General features: G+C 37.1%; 1 protein-coding gene across 3 annotated transcripts in view; it reads right to left on the reverse strand.

Moving 5' to 3' along the window:
* Positions 1–17,790, reverse strand: part of ABCA12 (ATP binding cassette subfamily A member 12) — a 168,089-nt gene extending 150,299 nt beyond the window's left edge. For 2 of the 3 annotated variants that reach the window (XM_055345352.1, XM_055345351.1), the window contains exons 1-2: positions 17,403–17,790; positions 5,335–5,428 (exon numbers count right to left, since the gene is read on the reverse strand). In XM_055345352.1, the coding sequence (XP_055201327.1) occupies positions 5,335–5,428; positions 17,403–17,471 (163 nt within the window). In that variant the 5' untranslated portion in view covers positions 17,472–17,790. The remainder of the gene's footprint in view (positions 1–5,334; positions 5,429–17,402) is intronic. The other variant, XM_055345353.1, reaches the window with a different exon arrangement.
* Between the last annotated feature and the right edge of the window lie 2,506 nt (positions 17,791–20,296).

Consider the following 20,296-nt stretch of genomic DNA (forward strand, 5'->3'; position numbering starts at 1 on the left):
GGATGGAGAAGGGGTAATTCCAGGATACATTTCACAAGATAGATTCTGTCTTGAAGGCTTGTGGTTATGGGAGGTAAAGGAAAGGGAGCAGTCAGGGATGACTCAGATGTTTCTAACCTGGGAGACTGCCTGGTGCTTCTGGCACACGTGAGAATGGAGAAATTAGATGGGGAAATAGCTGGCAGGCGATGAATGATGAGTTCTGAGCTCCCCAAAACAAAACCTACATTAATTTTGAGCCAATCAAAATAGAATAGGAAATTATTTACTATGGGTGCTCCAAATATTACTATGAAATCATGAGCATGCTGGAAAGCATGCTGTACCCCAGGACAGAATCCTGTCCTCATGCACTTGCCATCCCTTTCACGAAAACATGCCACACAAGAGGTCAGAAGCGAGAGCAGGGCCAGAAAAAGCCTGGCTCCTCTGACTTTCACAAGCATCACGAGTAAGATGCCTCATCGGCTCTTTCAACATAAAACCACACAAGAGCTTCCTCTTAACAATTCAGGGACTGTAGGTATAGCAACACGCATGGATCCCACAAACCACCTATTAATCAATATTTTCAATCTTCCTTCTCATATTTTTTCCTAGAGCTGCTGACAAGTAGAAAAGCCAATTGAGTTCACTTTTATAGCCATGTTCGATCTATGATTGTGCTAACAGGTGGCATGAGGAAGAAAAAGGAGGCACTGTAAACTGAAATGAGCTGGACCTTAGTATTGCCTTTGTTGGCGGTCACGACCTGAATACAACTACTGTATCTACAGGTAAAACTGTATTTAAAATCCAGGCTCAGGCACATAGTACCCATGTGAATATGGGTAAATTACATAACATCTCTTTGCCTCAGTTTTGTCATCTTTAATATCAGGACAATCATATAGTTTGATGTATTCACTAAGGAAATTCATGTGAAGTACTCAGCACAGTGTCTGACACATAGTAAGGTGTTCAATAAATTTTCACCCCTATTATTACTTTTATTGCATCCCTGAAGACAAAAGGTAGGCTCTGGAGGTCAAAAGACATGCTGGTAATGGCGATCTTGCATTTACCAAAGCTAATGGAGTCACATCCAGATAGGTGGATGTGACCATAGTCACAGTATAACCAGTATAGCCCTGTGCTAGCACAAATTTGTATATAATTCAATTAGCAGTTGGCTCCCGCCTTCCAACAGCTCATCTGCAGATGTGAGATGGACCTAATTTCTTCTTTTATGAGGAGCTGAGGTATTAGGAAGTGATGGCCTTGAGATAGTTGGAGTTTAATCCAGGCTACAGTCATATTTATGCAGTATCATTTCTATTGTGCTGTTAGTGATATTTTCAACCACTTGAAAAATATTGTTTTTCATTAACTTCATAAAAATGTGACTCCTTATTTGGCAGGAGTGCAGTTTTTGGAGTCCACTTATCTCATTATGGCAGGATTTTTTCTGTTCTTGAACAGTAGTGAGCTCCGCAGTAATTAGGAACTGCTTGCCTGCACTTCATGGGTATGTGTGTGTAAATGAGACAAGGATAACTCACTGCACATTATAGCTGGGCTTAGTCTAAATGTGTTTTGGAGGGTCTGTTTTGTTTTGTTTTGCTTGTCTGCTCCCTAAGCATGATGTTTCGGCTTTAAAGTTTGCCTCCTGACAAGTCACTGCATGTACAGATTATAAGAGGTTGGAACTATTTCAGATGTGGTGCCGTAGCCCATTTCTTCACTATGTGAACAAGAAGCATCCTGGCCTGTCTGCCAGGCTTGGGAAGCTTTTCTTACCTGGAATTTATTATTTTCAGAAGCTAGTTACCTAAGCTGTTTGTGATGACACAGAAGGGCGTTAAGTGAAGGCAGACGATGCCAAAAGTTTAGTATTTTGCTCAGGATGGGTGCTCACCATGGCAGAGACTTCAGCAGCTTCCTTACTCACCAAAAATTCAGACTTCTCTGGACACCCATCAGTCAAGAAAACTATGGAGGGAGCCCTTTGAGTCACTAATTACATTGGTTCTGAATGATTTATCAGTCCTACACACCTGCCCAGCTATTCTAGGAGCAGAATGTGCCCACAGGATGACAACTCCTGTTCTCACCATAGCTGGGTTTCAGCTGGGGTGTAGCCTGGAGTTTCTTTTTCATTTCTCTGTTGCCCAACTGGCACTGAAGCAGTCACTGTAGCGCAGAAAGGATTTTTAACTCTGTTAAACGGGACCTGATTTCCACGATACAACTACAATGATTCACACAGAATTAGTCGGAGAGAGGCAGCATTCGCCACTGAATACTAATATTTAGGATAACTCTGATTCATACATCATCATGCACCTTTCCCTCATATTTCTTGATTTCATGGTAGAGACAGAGATGGGGTGTTTATATTCCTAATTTCTAACTTTTAGTCTACTTTTGTGAAACCCAAATAATGCAGCATAAGAAATTAGTACTGACTCCTAGATGTTAAGAAATGTGAGTCCATGTGCTTAAAACTAGAGTCTGGAGCCAGATTGCCTGGGTTCAAATCCTGATACTACCATTTATTAACTGTGCAATCTTGGGCAAGTTACTTAATCTCTCTGTGCATTCGTTTTCTCCCTATCAACTGAATAACACTGCTATTACCTCCCTAAGTGTCTGGCACACGTGGGATCAAGAAATATTTATTTTTATCATTTGTTATTATGAACTCACTTTAATCTTTCACTGTGAATAGATAAGAAAAACAAAGAAACACAAAAATGATTTTAAAAAAGAATAAAAATTCCTGAATCCAAATTTTCATTTTGGAGTTATTCCCTCTCTACCATTACGGTGAAAAAAAGTAACTGTGTTTACACTAGTTTTAGATTATTTAATTTGCTGTACAGATAGCACCTTCAATTATAAAATCACATTTTATACTCTATTGATTATAGGGTGAGTTGACATTTTGGACACAATTTGTATTTTGGCTTTTTGTGTAAGTGGGTAAAATATGAGACAAATCTCAAAAACAAAGTAAAAGTAGTTTCCAAAATCTTTTGCTCCTATCCCACATGATTGAATTTTTTTTTTAATTTTTATTTATGATAGTCACACACAGAGAGAGAGAGAGAGGCAGAGACACAGGCAGAGGGAGAAGCAGGCTCCATGCACCAGGAGCCCGATGTGGGATTCGATCCCAGGTCTCCAGGATCGCGCCCTGGGCCAAAGGCAGGCGCCAAACCGCTGCGCCACCCAGGGATCCCACACATGATTGAATTTTGGCAAAATACAGTCTCCCTGGGTCCCAATGTTCTCCTCTGTAAAGTGAGAGGGAACCTTCCCTCTAATAGTTCTCAAAAAGTTCTAATAAAAACAATAAAGTATTTTTTAACTGAGTCTTATAAGGCCTGAGAGACTAGCAAAAATATTTCCAATGTTTGAGCTTCCCTATAATTTTGTTCTCTCCTACCCACAAACATAAAGACAACTACCTGATAACTAATTATTATCAGCATATGATCATAAGTCCATAGTAAGAAGTGGTTATTCATTTTCCTTCTGAATGTTTTATTTTTGAAGAACCTTTTAAAGATTAGGTCTCTGACGCATTCATCACATGGTTTTTCCAATTTTTTTCTTCATAATTTAGTGGAACTCTAAGAGCTTTTCATTTTTTTCTCTATGAATCTCTAAATCCCATCAGGTAGCACCAATTAAGACTATTCACTCACACACCTTATATTTCTGTCTTCACAAGTTTTGTAAGAGAAACTTATCAATAAAAAATCCTTATAAACAAATTTATAGAAATAAGTTGTTGAAAGAAGCTAATAAACTCCTTTGGCACTATCATTAGTAAATTGATAATTAACATCTTAAACCAGAGTTAGTCAAAGAGTGTTTGTCCTTATATGCTAAATGCATTATTTCTAAAGTCCATGCTACTTAAGATAGGCAAGAATACATACATTTCAAAAATATAGAATGGACTTAATCTGTTATAAAGAACTAATATACATACAATATGAAGAGAACAAAATTATGCTGCTTTTATCAACAGCCTAATAAAATCTCATCAACAACTCTGCATAATAACTTGAGCAAAAGTCCTTTAGAAATGGCAAAATGCTTTTCAAATGTAAGGAATTATTTATTCTAGTACCAAGAGTTTAAATACACTAATTGAAATGATGTTCTCTCCAAATTATTCTATTGTGTATGAATCAAGATTCCACCATTGCTGTCATCTTACTTCTTGGGACTGGGTGATTGAAAAAACACTTATTTTTAAAGACACTAGCTCATTCTTCTCTTTACAAATAATTCAGCATAGTTTTCTTTTACAAAGAAAATTACCATAATTTATCTGAAATACAATTTGATTTTCAGAAATTTGGTCTACAAGCAGATTTTTAGGAGATGGCTGCTTTGTGAAACATGAAGTATCTCACCCAATCTTCACTCTTCTACCAAGAAAAGTGCCCCCAAAGTTTAAGAACAAAAGAAAAAACAACACTGGTCAGATCATTGGGGTTAAAAAGCTCATCTCTCTCAGTTTTGAGGACTTTTCTGAGTCTTTCCTGCATCTTCATTCTGGATCCAAAAGAAAATAAAGGCCTGAGGTGGCCTTCTGCCCATTTTTCAACTTGGTGATGACTAAATAATGTGGTTAAAATAGCAATAACTGGAAAACAATGTTCTTTCAAATTAAATATGTTGATACATTTGCACCACTCATACAAGTCCTGAAGAGAGATCTATATGGTACTCTGCATTTCATTTGTTCAGTTGATTAAATACCAGTCTATGGTTTCTGCTACAATATAAAAGTAATGGATGACCTAACTTGAGATTGCTACTTGTTTGTGTTGTACATAGCATGATGAGCTTTATGAGGTGAATAATAAATGAGTCAAAATTTTGTAAAAATTAAAATATATTCTCCTACATGCTTCATAGTTTTTTAGATAAATATTACAGGCTCCCCTTTCTAAGCAATTCAAAAAATGGAGAAAAAAAAACAGGCTATTTATACAGACTTCCAGGTGGAAACATTATTAAAAAGTTTACAATAAAACACTAAGGTGGTATTAAAATAAATTTTAACTAGATCCCCAAATTAGGGGCACCTGGTTGGCATGGTTGGTTAAGCATCCAACTCTTGGTTTTTGGCTTAGATTATGATCTCAGGGTCATGAGACTGAGCCCCATCTGGGACTTGTGCTCAGCAAGGAGTTTGCTCCAGATTCTCTCTCCCTCTGCCCCTCCCCACTGGGCACGCGAGTGCACGCATTCTGTATCTCTCTCTCTTATAGTTTTTTTTTTTTTAAAGAATTCCACAATTAGGGAAACAAATAAATCTCATTTACTTACAAGTTGGTTTTGCTCTTGGAGGAAATTTGGTCCGGGTAATAGCCAAAATTATGAAAATAATGACTGGCCATAAAATCAAGACAAGTGTCCAAAGCTGCAAAATAATGATAGGAAAAAACGTTAATTGTATTGTTGAACCAAAAATTTGACAAGAAGTACAACATCTTATAAAATTCAAACACAAATCAGATATTTGCTTATAAATACTATTAATTATAAAGGAACGAGAGATTTTTAAAACTATAAGAGACCTTGGGGTGAACACAAGAATGCTTTTTCCTTAAAATGAGTTTCTGAAGCCCCCTTTCATAGTCACCTCTCATGACTGTCCCAAGAGTGATGATCTTAAAATTCAAATATCATCAGTAATTTCCATACTTAAAAAATCTCTTAGTTGCTTGTTGGATAAGGCTCAACATTCTAAACAGGGCATACAAAATCCAAAATAACTTCAACCTAGACTTATCTTACCACTTCCCATTGTCAGCATTCTGCAGTCAGCCATAGTTTGTGACATTGGATAACGGCTCAATAAACATTAGTAAACAAATGAATAAGTCAATGAGTAAACGGGAACTTAAAGTTATGTGCAACCCCTCATGCCACTATAAATAGTATCTTGTGTCTGCTTTTATCATTGAACTTATATTCTTATTATCTATCTGTATCTACCTACCTATCTACAATAGGTAGATTTTTTTTATTTTTTTATTTTATTTTTTAATTAATTTTTTTTTTTTTTTGCTTGGGTTACAACAAATTGGCAACTCTTTTATGGCAGGAACAGTGTCTTCTTCATTTCTGAATTTCCACTGGTACAAAACAGAGGTTCAATAAACCAAACACTGCATCAAAATTTCTGTTAGAGGATTTCACTATAAGACACTTCAGTTGGTAGACATGATTCACGTAGACATGATTCAGTTTGTAAAATGTGAATTACTTAATATTTTGCATATGTATAAAACTGGTTTCAGAGCAGTGAAAAACACATATTTGCAAAAAATATCAACTGTGACATGCAAATAGTTATAGTTCTCAAGCCAAACCCTAAAGAATAAACCCTACCAATGAGTAAGGGACAAGTGGGGTTAGGCAGGGAGGGATAGGTAGGGGACTATGGGACTAGGCTCACCAAAAATTCCAAAAACGTTGAGGCGCAATGAAACCAGAGATAAGGGAACAAACCAGACCACCTTGCCCTGTTCATCAGAGGTGGTGTCTTTTTATGGCAGTCACATTGGTACCACAAAGAATGACCAGACCCCAAATAAGTCATTAAAGATGTTATCCCTAGTCCTCACTAAAACTAAGATGTCACAAGAATATTAAGGCCACAAGCTCCCTGGTAAGTTCTAAATAAAAGACTATTGGTGGAGTCCCACGTTGGCAACCTGGTCAGGACCCTTCTCAACTCCTGAGAGCTTTTCCTGTATCCTTGCTTAATAAAATTCCATCGTTTTGCTCATTCTCCTTTGTCCTCAAGATTCTTCCACTCCAGGAGGCAAGAACCTCCCTTTCCTGCTTCCCTCTCCTGCTTCACCTATACTTAATAGAGTTCAACTTGGAACTATGTTTCTGTCTGGTTATGCAGACTTGTTACCACTCCTCCCCCACTCTCCACCACTTCAGAGACAATTTGCTTCTGACAAATCTCAAACTACTGCCTGGGGCTCTTTGAATCTCCAAAACAATCTAGACCTATTCAATTATTGATCCTTAGGTAATTGAAAATCTCCACTCTGTGTATACAGCTGAAAGGCCTATCACCAGCTTCCTGGACTGCAGGTTTAAGGGCAAGTTTTTAGCAAATGGAAGAAGTTAACTGTAGATCTAAGAAATCCTAGGGTACTTGGTTTGATCATAGCTGAAACACTCCCAGACAGGCTGAACAGCTTAATCTGTAGCAGCGCTTCTCAAGTATGAATATGCACAACAAATCACCTACGGATCTTGTAAACATGTAGACTCAGATTCAGAAGATCTGAGGTGGGGTAGAGATTCTGCATTCCTGCAAGCTGCAGGTGGATGATGCTGTGGCTGCTGTCCATGAACCACACTTGTAGTAGGGCAGTTCTAAATGTATGCCGCCTTACCTAACTAGCAGGATTGTTTATAAAGTCCTAGAATATTTTTACTGGGAAGTTCCTTTAACATCATCTAATGGATAGAATTCAAGGCATTTGTAAACTTTGATAGGAAAAAGAAAATTACATTTTTATTTCCGCTACCTTTTGATTGAAATTAACCATTTCCATTAATGAGAAATATAGGCAACAAATCACATTATTAGAAGTTACTTGTGACTTTGCAAATCACATTAATGTTGCAGATACCTCAAAGTTTTGTTTCTACTCATGGTAACATTAAAAATTATAGTAGTTATAGAATTATCATATTTTAGTTATTTATTTAGTGCTATAATAAACACATACTACCATATCATAAATTTGCTTTTTAATACCTTAAGAAATTAATTTCAATATAATTGGTTTTATTTGTAATTCTATTTATTTTACTGATTTAAAAACACTATTCTTAGAAGGGCCACAGGCCTCAGCAGGGCCATAGGCCTCATCCATGGCACAGAAGAAGCTAAGAAGCCTTGATCTGATCCAACTTTCTTTTTTGTTCTCTGGGGTGCAGAGTTTGTCACAGCTTTGTCCATGAACTTACCCAAAATCACATACCCAGTTGGGAGGCAGAGCAGAGGATGAGGATCTGAATATTAAGATACGTAGGCTAAATTTTTAAAAATTTCATCCTACTCTAAGGAACAAATAATGCTTTATAGAAAGTAGAAAGTCTATCAGAAATAATGTGTTTATAATAATAAACACAAAGCCCTCCACACTGATCTAGGGAATGTTAAGGTTGACAAGTTAATCACAAAAGCAAGAAATAAACAAAATTTAAATTTTCATAGCAGCAGGATTGCTCCCAACGCCATTCGAAATATTATCATAAACAACCTAGAAGCAAATGCAGTGTCAAGTATCCAAGTAGTAAACCAATGAGCCATGGCTCATTTTGTTTCTTTGGAGAAAGGGCTGATATATTGATTTTTATACATATAGATATTGGACTACTTGAAAACTAAAGGAAAAGCAGTTTTTAAAAGTTTCATATTTATGCTAATATTTTAATGATCTCACATTTGCCTCTATACATCATTTACATTCCACCCTATACCCCACATTCTTGACATCTAAAAGCATATGTACACTGAGTAATTTAAAATTCCTTAGTGGAAAAAAAATAAAAAATAAATAATAAATAAATAAATAAATAAATAAATAAATAAATAAATAAATAAAATTCCTTAGTGGACTATGGCATTTGTCTCCTTTTATTTCTCCAGGGTTTATTTTCCATTGAGATGCCCCATTCTGTTCTCTTCCTCTTCCCTTTCTTTTCTGGAACAATTCAGTGGCTGAAAAGCCTTTCAGTGAGGCCCAGGAGGGGCTAGTCCACACTAGGACCAAGGGCACAACAGTAACAGAGGGAAGAAGGTGGGTCCCTAGCAAGGTGAAGAAGAAATGCATAGTGCAGCAGTCAGACCTGGGTGGTCAAAACCCAGGCTGGGTAAGGAAGGGGTCTTCAATGTGAGAAGCAGATGATTAGTTTCATGTAGGAAGGTACACCAAAAAGTAAACACATTACTCAGAAGAGGAGCCAGGTTTCTTACTATCCATCCAGGGCATTATTAATATGAAAAACAGGAAAATGAGAATGGTATAGCGTTGGATTGGAACTAAAGACAGGGGTATGAACTCCTGGTTTCCAAAATGCATAAAGATACCAGCCTATCACAAACTCAAGCATCAAATTTGACTCACTGGTCAAATTTAAACATTAAAAATATTATGACAATAAAAATTACATCTAACTGAATAAACTAGGAATCTGGGAATTTATTTGGCATAAACACATAAGCAAACAAATATATAAATTAAAAGTTTAATGAGGAATGGGAATATGTACGTAGTGCCAAAATAGTTTCCCCCCAAAATGGGACAAATTGACATTGTGCACCTCCTGATGCAAAGCAATGGTGTAAGAACACAGGACCATCTTTGCAGCATTCTTGCCAAAGATAAATAACCAGAGTCTAAAAGTAAGGAAACAACAGATACTCTGCAAAACAACTAGTCTTAAATGTTCAAAATGTGTGAGGGTCACAAAAGTCAAGGAAAGACTAACAAACTGTTGGAAAGGCAAGACCAGAGACATGAAAACTGGATGCAGAACGTGATTCTGAACTAGAATCTTTTGTTATAAAAGACATGGCTGGGACAACTGATGAAGCTTGAATTGCATCTAAAGAACTGATGGTGAAACTGGGTTATATAGGTGAATGTCCTTGTTTGTAAAATAGTCACACTAAAATATCCAATCTCAACTGGCTCTAGAAATAAAGTTATTTGCACTGTTCTTGCAACTTTTCTTTAAATTTGAAATTGTTTCAAAATGTAAAATTTAGAAATTATTTTTTTCTTTTTAAAAATCCAGAGCCAATTTTTAAAAGATAGCAAAAGAGAAAAGATGAAGAGCCAAGAAAAGAGACAAAAAACAAACATGTTTCATATCTGGGAATTCTATCTTACTGCACACATGGGACAAGTTTTGGGAAATTAATGGTGATGGCAGGATACATTTCAATGACATTAAAGTCAGCAAAGCCATTCACTCAAAATCTCAAGTTTAAACCTTAAGAAATCCCTTGAATAAACCAAATATAAATTCACTCCAAAATTTTCATTTAGAGCTCATCTGTATTACCTATTAACTAACTGAATTTCATAGTAACATTTGCCTCTGCATTTGCTAAGAACTATTGTTTTGAATCTTTGAAAACCTCTCAAATGTAATTTTCTGAAAAATCTGAAATTATGAGCACGGCACATAATTTCAGCTTTAGGTAATTCATACACCATTATTTTGTCAGAACCTTTTATTCTAATTACTGCTGGTCCATCTGATTCTACTTGTGTCCACTATTTTTATTAGTCTTAAAAATCATTTTCACTGGAAGTAAATAAGAAAATAAGATGCAGGTGAACTTTAAATGAATACGTGTTACCATATATTTAAAACTTTGAGGAGACTACTACTATTTGAATGCTTTTAAATAAAGCATCCATGCTCCAGTCTTCATCATAAATGTCACCATTCCCTACTGTCTTATGCTTGGCCCACTTCACACAGTGATATTACTTTCTTTCCTGTATAGATATTTGAGTTTGTGTCTCTTGCACTAGGGTGGTTTGAAGTTGGTTGTGTCTAAAATGAATGATACTGAATATCAGTACAATTTCCAAATTGCAATGGGAATTCTTTTGCCTAACTCTGAAAATCAAAAATAAAATGCTTGAGATGAAGATTCTCTATTCCTTTCCATGGAATCATAGTCTTAGAGAGTCTTACATTCATAATACAATAGAAAAATTTATGCACCAGTGGGTACCAGGCACTGAGGATAGAGCAATGAAAAAAATAGGTCTTTTAAGGAAGGAAAACATTAAAAAATTTATAACCAAATGTAACAGATGATGCTAAGATAAAGGAAGTAGAGTGCAAAAGGAAGATAAAGCAAGGGGAGCTGAGACTAAAACCTAAAAGATGAAAAAGGGTCAAGCAGAAGAAAAGATATGTATGTTGGATGAAATGTGAGAAAGAAGTGGGAGTCTTTCAAGCAGAGGAAACATATGGGTGAAGACCCACAGATGGGAAAGAGGGTGGAATATTCTGGGAAAAGAAATAAGTCCAGAATGACTGGTATATCAAAAGTTAGGGTAAACATCTTTGCCATATGGTTATTCAGCCTCTACCTGAATGCTTCTAGTGACTAAAAGTTCACTCTTTCAAGAGACTTCGTTATTGGACAATGCATATTGTCTGATTTTTTTTTCTCATGTCAAGATGATATCTTTCTTCCTGAAACTACCACTCATTCATCTTAGTTTGGCCCCTTTTTCTACATAAGAAATCAGCAAGTATTTGTAGACAGAGTCCCCTCTCCTCTTGGGTACCAATGTCAGTTCCTTCCACAACTTTCTGTTAAATATGATTTCAAAATATCTTCCTCAGGATGAATTCTTGTCAAGTGGTTTTATAATTAGTATCAATTCAGTATAGTACTCCAAATGATAATAGCTAATATTTATTGACTGCTTAGAATGTAAAAGATGCTATGTTAAATACTTACATGCATTATCTCATTTAATATAATCACCTCATTTCCTCCTGCAGATGGGAAATCAGAATCTTAAAGAGATAAGTAAGCCTTCATTCCATAAACCACTAAATGGTAGAGCTGGTATTTGAACTCAAGAAGCCTGGCTTCAGGACCTGCATAGTTAATCACTAAACTGTGTAGTCAAACCACTATAGGATATACTACTAGCTCTCTTTGATCACAATGCCATACTTCTATTAGTTCAACGTATATGAGCACTGCAAATCATTTAAAGGTTGTCACGTAACATAGAACCATACATAACTTTAAAAAAAAGGATTTATTTCTTTTAGAGAGAGAGAGAATGAGATAATAAAAGTGGAAGAGGCAGAGGGGGAGAGAGAGAGAGAGAGAGAGAGAGAGAGAGAGAGAGAGAATCTCAAGCAGACTTCCCCACAGCACCTGAGGTGGGGTTCATCCCAGGACCCTAAGACCAAGATCTGAGCCAAAACCAAGAGCCAGATGCTCAACTGACTGTACCACCCAGGCACCCCTAGAATCATAACTTTTTATTACACACTTCAAAGTAAAAATTGCCCAAATTTCCATGTATAAAGTATATGGTTTCTTCCTTCTTTTGTTCTTTTCCTTTTGGATTGTCCTATATATCAAGGATGACTGATACTTGGTGGTTACAAGAGTATTCCAGGGTTCACATTCAAAGTAAGAGGCTGGTTTTTTTTAGATCTGGAATAAACCTTAGTTCTATCCCCAAAACAAGGAAATAAAAGTGACAGAGCTCTCAGTTAATTGGGCTTTCTGCTACTGAACACTGCCATCCATAGAAATGACTCATCTAAAAACTGGGATCAAGGACATTTTCTGAAATCTATACTTACAGATTATAATACATTTTGGAAATTGGTAAATTTTCAATGATGCATATTAAAACAAAACTTTTTATTGGACTTCAAGCTAATTTATTTCTCGATTGTTCTCATTTCTAAGATCTTCATCTCATTTTTTTGTTTCTTTGAGAGAGAGACAGAATATGTGAGTTAGGAATGGGGGGACAGAGGGAGAAGGAGAGAGAGAATCTTAAGCAGGCTCAGTGCAGAGCCCCACTGGGGTGGGGGTGCAGTCTCACAACTGTGAGATCATGACCTGAGCCAAAATCGAGAGTTGGATGCTTAATCAATGAGCCACACAGGCTCCCCTCATTTGGTTTTCATTGTTTGACTAAACTAACAAAATGTGCATGTCTGCTATGTGCCAGGTCCCAACATCAACAGGTAGATCTAAATTTTTTTGTGAACAATTAAAAGGGGTTAAGGGAATAAACGGTATAGATGTGGAAGAGGTAAATGGGCCTGGGACATTTGATCCAGTAGTTGCCTGAATTGTTCAGGACCTAGTTTATTTTAATCCAATTTAGAATTAAATTTGAGGTTACAGCTTAATCCTAAATTGCTTTAATCAAAAACATTATTTTAATACATAAATCAACCTTCTCCAAAATTTTGAAGCTAGGACTTCCTCTTTTTCTCAACACTGTGGGAGGATGTTACATGAGTAAGGTGAGGGTTGGGTAGGAAGCATCAAACTCTATCCAAAGGGTTACAAATCAGGGGCGCCCGGGCAACCCAGCTAGCTAAGTGCAGACTCTTGATTTCAGCTCAGGTCAAGATCTCAGGGTCATGAGCTCCACCCCCCACGCCCCCACTCCCCGCAGGGATCTGCACTCAGCATGGATTCTGCTTCTCTCTCTCTCCCTCTCCTTCTGCCCCTCTCCCCACTCATGTGAACACTTGCACTCACTCTCTCAAATACATAAATAAAATCTTTAAAAAAATTAAACAAAAAACAAAGTATTAGAAATTAGTCAAGTTGTGGGAATGTCTGTGATAGAAAAACTGGTACTATTACCAACTGAGCTAAAGTGTGTTCCACTAGCCAAACAGTGAGATTAACATAAACAGCTCAAGGTAATTTTCCTTCTTCTGTTGTGAGTCTGGAATTAGATTCCACTTCTATAGAGATTTAAAGTCATTCTTTGATATGCCTATTTAGAATTCATCCTCTTAATGAAAGATAAACTCTGATCTTGCACTATCTAGTCTTTCATCCTGCAGAATCTGCTGTGCCAGGACTGCCGTTTCCTATCATTAACTAGCCTCTCATTAGGTAAGCCTCCCTGTTGCTAACCATCTCCAGTGGAATTTTTCTTCATTTCTGCATTATTTCTAGAGTTAAATTACAAGCCCAGCAGGGTAGCCACTGCATCTAATTGATTTTCTGTATTACCTACCATTTCTGTTGGTGCTTAATGTATTTTTTTCACACTCCTGTAGCATTCTTTTTTTCCTATAGGATTGAGAATTGATGTAGCCACTAATACTAAAAATCAGCAATATCTAAGGCCTCCTTAGTAAATATGATCTCTTCACTGGTGAGCTGAACTCTGAGTAGGGATCCGAGATTGTTGGAAAAGGAAACTCAACTCAGTGGCCTCAGTGGCTACAGGGAAACAGCAAGAGGTAGTGAAAATAATAGAATCATTTGGGGGGAAATCTGATTTTGTGTTCTTAAACTCATTGTGTGACCTTGGACAATTCCCTTACGCTCTCTGGGGCCCAATAAAATTAAGGCAGTTAGATAATATCAAATATTTCATAAATCTGATATTCGATTTTATAAAAAAGGAGAGAAAGAGAAATATTTACTCTCAGAACAATTTTGAGGGAGGTCACCTCCAAAGTTAAAGATCCTGCCTTACTTTTTTTGTAGCCAAATTCAACATTTAGCTTATTGCAATGTCTCAATTTCTTATATTATATGGGTGTTTGAGATTCTTTTCTCACTTCATATTCTAGTATATATTTTTATAATGTATTTCCTCAGTAATTCCCACTCTAATTATTTTACTATATATTTGTTTTTCATGTTTTTCTTTTCTTATATGTCATTTGTTTCTCCACTAGTAGATTTCTAACTTCTTTCTTTAGAGACTATCCTTCCCATCATTTTGCTTTGTGACAGAATCTCTTGAAAACACATGGAGGAGGATGTCTTGGTAGTGATTATTCTCTCTCTCTCTCTTTTTTTTTAAGATTATTTATTTGCTCATGAAAGACACACACACAGAGAGAGAGAGAGAGAGGAAGAGACACAGGCAGAAGAGAAGCAGACTCCATGCAGGGAGCCTCGATCCCGGGTCACCAGAATCACACCCTGTGCCCCAAGGCAGGCGCCAAACCACTGAGCCACCCAGGGATTCCAGGTAGTGATTATTCTTTAACATTCGCTAAAGACTGTATATTTCCAGTGTCACACAACTTCATTTCTATTTTCTTAGGTAAAAAACTACATTTTTAAAGTATCATATTGAGAAAGTTACAAGAGAAATAAAAATACTTGCATTTTATTTTTTTAATACTTGCATTTTAAATAATAATTTAAGTACTTTAAATAATTGCTTGATGGATGACAGAGTCCAGTCCCTACATATAGACTATGTTCTCTTCTCAATTTATATACCTTTTCTTTTAGCATTCTTTTAATTTGTTTATATTTTCTCTTTTCACAATTTCTTTTTTCATTTCACCTCCTTTTACTGTCTTTAATCCTAACTTTCCAACCTCTTGATTGTCTCATCCTTCCCTGTTAACACTATCACAGGCACATCCCTTCCACCTGTGTTCTCAAGTCTTCTTTCCAAGAGCAGGAAATAGGGCTGACCTGAACCAACTTTGCCCTCTTGCCCTCCACCTAGAAGTGTCCTTCCTTCTTCTTTGGGCACCACCATTTTCTAAAGATCTCTTATGTCCCTCTAGTTGGTCATAATGGATTCAAGTGACCCTTCTGTATTTCCCCAAGTTCAAAACTATTTCTGATTTCATTTCCTGCAATCAATACTTAACCTGTCCTGGGACTCAAGGTAGCCTTAAGATCGGAGTCCTCTGAAGTCCTCAAATGAACTAACAGATCATGTATTCTCTTTCCTTGGGCAAAAATATAATGACCAGGGGCTTTTTAGGGATTTTGACTACATAGGAATAAGACAAGGTATCATGGTGAAAATGTTTTAGCATGCCTGAATTCCATCTCCTTAAATATGCCATATCCAGCAGAAATTGACTAAAATGAAGAAAAACTCTAAAGCAGAAAATTGATATACTAGCTACTTTACAGATAAGGAAAGAATTTATTAAAGTTTCTAAAGATAAAATTTCTCAATGGAAAAAAAATATATTCACCTGAGGGTTTTTAACTTTTTTTTTTAATTTTTAGGTAAAATGAAGTTGTAAGGAAAAATACATCACGTCGGTATTCAAGTTTATCGTCAATAACAGACGTTAAGTTTTCAGTTCCTCTATGCTTTTATTTTTAACTAGTGAGTTTTCATCACTTAAGAACTGTGCTGTATATAAATTTCTTCCTCTCTCCCACAATCCCTTCTCCTGGATTTCTTTTCACCAGTACTTTGAATAAAATATGACACACACATTACTCCAAGTCCCCCTATAATCTGTTTGCCAAGTGTCTCACCATTTGTAAAGCACTCTGAAATACCTTGGCACATCTGGTTCTTACCATGGTATGAGATAGATATGGTAAAACCTGGGCCCATTTTGCAAATAGGGAAACCAGTGCTCACAGAAACTGGTACACTATTCAAGTCATGCAGTCGCAAGAAGCAGAACCAAGAATCCAACTGTCCTCTTCTGACCACATCCACCTACCCAGACTCTTTTCCTGTTGAATTCTACATAGAACCTACCACAGAATAATTATGGGAGGTTTTCTTTTGTGTTGCTTCCAATTTAAAAGGAACACTAATGATTTAAATAAAAAACATTAATGATTTAAAATTTTATGTCCAAATCCCACACTCACAAAGGTGAGTGAGCACTACTTCTCTTTCTTAACATATACATCAGAATACTTAAGTAAGGTGTCAAGGCACTTCCAGGAAACCCAGAGTGAGATAAGGTACACAGATAAAATGTTGGTTTCTATGACACACATTATCTGCATAAAATATATATTATTCATTTGAGGCTGGGAATTACCACTCTAAAATGAAGTATATGGAGTGCCTTTTTGAATTTCTCTGGTTTTCAAACATTCTTCTGAGTATGTGACAACTCATAGAACCCGATTCCTATCTCAATCTCCCTACACCCCCATCTGATGAGGATCTAATAGCTAGATTTGTAATTTAAAAAGCAAACATGAATGTAAGAGCACAAAAAAGATGTTGTAATAAATTGAGTAGACAGACTGTAACCGTAAAGTTAAAGTGACTCAATAATATTCTGGAGGCATGGCACATATATGGACTCTTGTTTGACATTCCCAGTAAGTAGTTTTTAGGCACTGAAGTTTCTTAGAAGCTCTTCTATATCAACAATCGTCAAACTATTTCTGTTCTATATCTTACTTTTTGAACAGACCTTCCATCACTTTGGGTTTTCAAACGCATTTTCCCCCATTTATTATTCCTTTCATCTGATATTTTTCTTCATCTCATTTTTAACTAAATTCATTAAGAAAATTTCTGAAAACATTTTGGCCTGAAACCTAGAATTCAATACTAGTTCCAACACTAGTTCAACACTAGTTCCAGTAACAAAGTGCATCCTTTTCTTCACCCAGGGCATGTCCTGCTTTACCCTTTTAATTTACTGAAATCAAAAGGCAGCTTTGGGGGCCTGTTTAGACTTGCCCCATTAGCTATAAGACAGATACAGGGATGTTTTCTAAATATCTTAATCCTGCTTTAGAAAATGGCTTAAAACTCTTCTCTCTTTACCTCTCATTAACATCACATTTAAGGATTGCCTGGAGTATTGGCCCTGGACCCCCCTCCTTCCCTTTTTCTACTTACCGGCTGCCTTTTGACACCTAGCCAATTTTTCCAGACCAGAACCCGAAGCTGATGAAACTGGGAAGCCATCCTCCAAACACCACAAACAAGAGAATTCTTCTCTTTTCTTCCACCTCACAGAAGAATTGGTACCCTGTCCAACTTGCTGTGTCAATGGGCCAAAGCCTTTTCACGGCATAGCTTTCCTGAGGGCTGGGGTAAGAAACCCACAGTTCTTCTACTGCTGGATTTTTTTCCTTTAGGTTAATCTTTGACCAAGGAACACTTCTCAGCCAACTCTTCCTCTGAAACAAGAACCCAGACCAGATCTGTCAGTGGCTTTGCTTATTTTAAAATAACATCCAGGTTACTGCTTGTTGCATGAAGTCCAGCCTCAAGAGAGAATGAATATCATTCAGATAATGCCCTACTGTGAAAAAAAAAAAAAAAAAAAAAGCTAAACTCACACCTCCTACTCTCCATGAAATTAACTACCTATCCACACCTTCCAGAGGTGTCACCTGCATTGGACACGTCATGAGGAATTAGGTGGGACTCTTGCCAAGCCAGTAGGACTTGTCTTACATTCTCTCACCTTCTTTTCTACATAGTGCCTGCTGTAGCAGAGGCAGGACACATAGCATTTTCCAGACTCTGGGCCCATTGACTCATATTTAAACTGTCAGTAAGATGTTTTAACTCAGTATGGCCAGAGCTAACCTGAAACACTCTGAATCTCAACCCATGGAGAAAGTCTCAGTCTTTAGCCCTCTTTTCTTTTAGACTAGGCCTGCCCATCCAGGTTCGTGATGCAGGATTGTCTTTTAAGGATGACATGCCAAAGTCAGATGTCAACAAAGAGTACTACACACTGAATATGGAGAGAGAAGTATGCTGCCACTTTCTTGATGTAATTTTATTTTTGGTAGAATCCTAGTGGATTGACACAGTCTACATAATTTACCTTTTGAACTTGTCATCTCTCTATAGATTTCTAACTCTGATGGAACGTGACCAGTTGGCATGTTGGGGAAAGCTACATCACCAGTGACATGCTGTTCAAGCTGGCCCGGACCACACCCTACTACAAGAGGAATCGACCCCACATTTGCTTCTTCTGGGTAAAAGGAGAATGTAAAAGAGGAGAGGAGTATCCATACAGGCAAGAGTTGAATTGCATTTTCAATATTAGCTTTCAAATAATTAGTCATCTAAGAAATGGAAGCTAGCTTAAACTATTTCTGCTTCAAAATCTACAAGTTTATACAACTTGTTAAGTTGAATGCTTTAATTTGAAGAGAAGTTAACTATGCCGAGGTCTTGCCTTCTGCTACAATTTATTAGGTTAAACAAATTGCAGAAAATAAAAGGTAAGCTGTATTGGCATAAATAACATACAGTAGATTCCTTTCTTTGGGGGATCAGGGTTCATGAGTCCATTACAGGAAAGCCATGTCATTTAGACTTTTTTTTTTAAGATTTTATTTATTTATTCATGAGAGACACAGAGGGAAAGTCAGAGATACAGGCAGAGGGAGAAGCAAGCTCCCTGCGGGGAGCCTGATGTGGGACTTGATCCCAGGACCCTGGGACCATGACCTGAGTCAAAGGCAGATGCTCAACACTGAGTCACCCAGTGTCCCCTGTTTTAGGCTTTTATAATTAAAGAAGACATAGGCTGACCCAGGACATTACTGAACTTATGATATAGTAGGAGTCTAATGCACTTGAATATCCAAATCAGCAAAAGATATCTACTGTAAATTAGGAGAAAAGGAAAAAGGCTCTTCAGGATACATGTGAAGGAGAAGTCTGGCATAAAGGTTTCCAGGAGTAACCTTGCTTAAACACCTTAATGACAACCTATTCCCTGTGATACCAGTGCCTCCACAATCTGGCTCCAGCCAATTTTTCAATAATCTACTACAAATATTTGACTGCTTGCCAAACCTATATGTATTACAATGTGCAAACATACCTCTGCTTTCTGGTCCTTGGCTTGCTCATGCCATCTCTACTACCTGGGATAAACTTATCCCTCTCTAAGCTCCCACCTCTCAATATCATCTTCAGGTTGACATCTTCCATGATGTCTTTTGAGAAATACCCTTAGGGTATCCTCCCTCCTGCCTTTGAATCCAGCAGAGTTCTTTGTTTATATTTCCCTCTAGGATCTTGCATTTCTTATTTTTTCCACTAGATTGTCAGTTCTTTAAGGTCATAAACTATTTTATATCAAAGTACTTTCAAACGATCAATGCTCAATAACTGCTGCTGAATTTAACTGAATATTGAAGAGACTATTTGAGCCAATGCTAGTATAACTCTCCTTTGGTCCTCACACCTTTCTGTGATTGATCCAGGTTCTATTTGTAAAATCAATAAAAGCAACATGTGAGTTATCCCTTCAGTGCTTAAGTTCAAATGCTGGTTCAGCTTCCTGGTCCCCATACCGACTCTGCAGTGTTGATGGCAGCCAGCCTGGGGTTGACTGGAGCCATGTTGGCACATGCCCATTACTTCAACTTTGGCTCTGTCTCTGCTGTGATGAATTTTTCCAAGCCTAATCCCCATTAGGCAGCCAATCCCGAATATCTAGAATTTGGCTCTTTAATATATATATATTTTTTCTGAACAAGGTTAAAAAGACAAGATCCTCTTCAGACACACTAGGTGCCTCTGGAGATAACACTCTCCTTTGCCACTCCTGGGATTCAGTGTCCAAGATTCTTCTGGCTTTCTCAAACTTTGCAGATGACTTGAGCTCCTACTCCCTGTCTCCTTTTCCTGCCATCTGCCACAGTCTACAACTCACAAATGGTTTGGTTCACAAATAAATATTACTCACTTGTGAAGTCAGGATGGGATTTGGGATGTGATTCTACATGCTAAGGGACATTACAGGTGTACAAATT

Source organism: Nyctereutes procyonoides, unplaced genomic scaffold (assembly GCF_905146905.1).
Source record: "Nyctereutes procyonoides isolate TBG_1078 unplaced genomic scaffold, NYPRO_anot_genome, whole genome shotgun sequence".
In the NCBI taxonomy this organism is placed as follows: domain Eukaryota; kingdom Metazoa; phylum Chordata; class Mammalia; order Carnivora; family Canidae; genus Nyctereutes; species Nyctereutes procyonoides.